At 52.6% G+C, this 3276-nt stretch overlaps 1 protein-coding gene across 8 annotated transcripts in view; it reads left to right on the top strand.

Annotated features, from left to right (window-relative positions):
* CTIF (cap binding complex dependent translation initiation factor) overlaps positions 1-3276 on the top strand; it is a 324626-nt gene that overhangs the window by 309025 nt on the left and 12325 nt on the right. Inside the window, exon 11 of one of the 8 annotated variants that reach the window (XM_037738964.1) lies at positions 1608-1703. The exons of the other annotated variants lie outside the window; for them this stretch is intronic. Within the exon in view, the coding sequence (XP_037594892.1) occupies positions 1608-1688 (81 nt within the window). The 3' untranslated portion in view covers positions 1689-1703. Of the gene's footprint in view, positions 1-1607; positions 1704-3276 lie in introns of those variants that run through there. 8 annotated transcript variants of the gene reach the window in all.

The following is a 3276-nucleotide window of genomic DNA, read 5'->3' as shown; positions in this document are numbered from 1 at the left end:
TTTTTTTTGAGACAGAGTCTCACTCTATCACCAGGCTAGAGTGCAGTGGTGCCATCTTGGCTCACTGCAACGTCCGACTCCCAGGTTCAAGCAATTCTCCTGCCTCAGCCTCCAGAGTAGCTGGGATTACAGGCATGCGCCACTATGCCCAGCTCATTTTTGTATTTTTAGTAGAGATGAGGTTTCACCATGTTGGCCAGGCTGGTCTCGATCTCTTAACCTCATGATCCACCGGCCTCAGCCTCCCAAAGTGCTGGGATTACAGGCTTGAGCTACCACGCCCAGCCCGTCTTTCAGCATTAAGCGTGTTCACATTGTTGTGTAGCATCCCCACCGTCCATCTCTAGAATGTCTTCACCTTCCCCAGCTGCAGCTCTGTCCCCACGAAACACGCCCATCCACGCCTCCCAGTTCCTGGCACCCACCATTCTCCTCCCCGTGTCTGTGAATCTGACTCCTCTCGGGACTTCACAGAAGTGGAATCATGCAGTATTTGTTCTTCTGTGCCTGACTTACTTCGCTGAGCCTAAGTCTTCGGGGTTCATCCGTGTTGCGGCATGTGTCTGAGCGTCCTTCCTTTTTTTTAAGGCTGGGTGATACTCCTCTTGTATGGATTTACCACTTGTTTGTTTATTCATCCTTCAATGAACACTTGGGTTGTTCCACCTCTTGGCTATTGTCAATAATGCTGCTGTGAACATGAGTGTACAAGTCACTATTCAAGATGCCACTAATTTTTGATACCTGTCTTTGAGCTAAGCGAAGCTGCTGTCTCCTGGATATCCCAAATAGAACATACATAAATGAGAGAGCTAGTCGGCCCCCTCTATACTGGCAGGGATCCTCTTATCCCAAAAATGAGCTGTCTCTTAGGAAATCAGAGCCCTGGAGAAATGGGACACAGGACAGGTCATTTAAGCCAAGATGGAAGCGACTGGAAAGGTTGTTCCCTTGGGATGATACCCACTAAGAGTAAGTCCAGTAGGAATTTCTGGGCAGCCATTGATCACCCTGAAGCTTGGGGAGCCCCGGCACTGACGGGACCCCAGGGAGTGTTATAAGTAGAATTTTTGATGCCGCAAAAGACGTAGCACTCGAATATAAATTTCCTTAGCAAAAACTTACTTCTATAGAAGGCTACAGCTCACAGATGGAGAAATGGTGAATGCACACCTGGACAAGGAGGGGAAGGGGTCCTTATGCCTGATGCAGGGAGCCCCTACTACTGTGTCATTCCCCTATTGGCTAGGGTTAGACCGCACAGTCTAGTCTAATTCCAACTGGCCATTTTAAATGGAGCAGGGGTACGAGCCAGAGTGGCGGGGTGGGTAGTTTGGTGGGAAGTACGGTTACGGCAGGTCAGAGCAGGTAAGCAGGGGTCAAAGCAGGTGACCAGAGCAGGTGACCGCAGCAGGTGACCAGCATGGGTCAGGACAGAGCAGGGGACCAGGGAACAGATGTGAATTACTGATTAGAACTGGTAGAAAAGGTTTACTGAAACTACAAGGAAGCTAAACTTTACAATACAGAATTAAGGAGTAAGAGAGCTGAGCATACTGACATACTGATTCTTTGAAGAGAAACTTGGGGTTCGCTGTACCTACCAGGAGGAAGCCTGTGGAGTTGTGTCAAGGGCCTCCTGGAAGAGGCAGACCCACACACTTGTCCTGCCACAAAACAGCAGGTAGGGCCCCCAGCTGTGTGACCTGTCGGAGGGGAGGTTGAGGGAGCATCCTCCACCATCCCTTCGCCCCGAAGGCTCTGAGAATCCACGCTGGAAAGCCAGCCACCCAGCAGGTCTGTGTGTGGAGGACAGGACACAATCTGCAGCCACCAGGGCCCTTCCTGTGCTCTCTGCGTCCCAGCAACTGAGAGGGACAAGTCAGACGAGAAGCTCCTTGCCTGGCTTCCTTGAGAAAGCCCAGCAGGCCTTTGGCGAGAGGGCCTCTCGCAATGTGATTTTTGGCTTCAGGCAGACTTTCCCAAACAACCCAGAGAAAGATAAGGTTGGAAAGGAGGCTCAGGTTTGAGAACCCGCCCCAGCTCTGCCTTAGGGCCCTGGGCAGTCTGTCCCTTGCCCTGGCGGGAGCCAGGGGTTTCAAGGCAGCAGGGGCAGTGCCTCCAGGAGCTAGCCTGCAGAGAGTTCAGGCATGCCCAGGGAAGAAGGCTTGGGAAGGGGAGGACACAAAGATGGGAAAAGGGAGGAGAAAAATCAGGAAGCCTGTGGAACCGCTCTGCAGGCCCAAGCATCCCCGTCGCGGGAAGTGGAGGGTACACAGGCTGTGGGCTGCAGGAGAGATGAGGAGGAGACCCTTGATCGTCAGGGTACAGGGCTCACTGTAACACCTCGATACCCCAGCAGGCTTCCACGCAGCCCTGTCAATGCCTCCCTCTCTGCTCAGAGGAAGACACAGCCACATTGAGAGCCTCTAGGGCCTGACAGGCCTGGCTTTCTCAGAATTTCTTGTATTGTTACCTTGCTCCTCCCTAAACCTCAGAACCTGGCAAGCCCCAGGTGAGGGACAAGAGCCCCCTGAGAAGTTGGTCTCGGGACAAACGGTTGCTCCAGGCGCACCTCCCTCCCAGGAAGAAGCACTGACTAGCAGCTCCGCTGTGTCAGCCCGTGACACCCGCCTGCGGCTGCATTCCCCAGCCACCCTCCCTTCCTCCCCATCAGCTCCTGGATTCTGCCTCTTCCTCACCCAGCACCACCACCCACTCTGTCTGGAGTTTCATTCCCACCACATACTTACCGTCCCCCTCCCCTGCGACTGCTACCATCAATTCTTATTTTAAGGATTGCTTTTCCTGCTAAGCACCCTGGGGAAGCATATGAGGGAAATTTACTATAAGAAAGAAGTTCCAGACTAGGTGGGGTAGTTCATGCCTGTAATTTACCCAGCATTTTGGAAGGCCAAGGTAGGAAGATCACTTGAGCTCAGGAGTTCAAGACCAACCTGGGCAACATGGTGAGACCTCATATCTAATAAATTTTTTTTTTAATTAGCTAGGCATGGTGGCACACCCCAGGTCCCAGCTACTTGGGAGGCTGAGGTGGGAAGATTGCTTAAGCCCAGAAGGCTGAGACTACAGTGAGCTATGGTGGTACCACTGCACTCCAACCTGGGGGACAGAGTGAGACACTTTTTTTTTGTTTTTAAAGACGGGGTTTCACCATGTTGGTCAGGCTGGTCTTGAACTCCTGATCACAGGTGATCCGCCCGCCTTGGCCTCCAAAGTGCTTGGATTACAGGCATGAGCCACCACACCCGGCCT

The sequence above is a fragment of the Cebus imitator genome, unplaced genomic scaffold (genome assembly GCF_001604975.1).
Source record: "Cebus imitator isolate Cc_AM_T3 unplaced genomic scaffold, Cebus_imitator-1.0 Scaffold60, whole genome shotgun sequence".
In the NCBI taxonomy this organism is placed as follows: domain Eukaryota; kingdom Metazoa; phylum Chordata; class Mammalia; order Primates; family Cebidae; genus Cebus; species Cebus imitator.
This window is presented reverse-complemented; position numbering and strand designations above follow the sequence as displayed.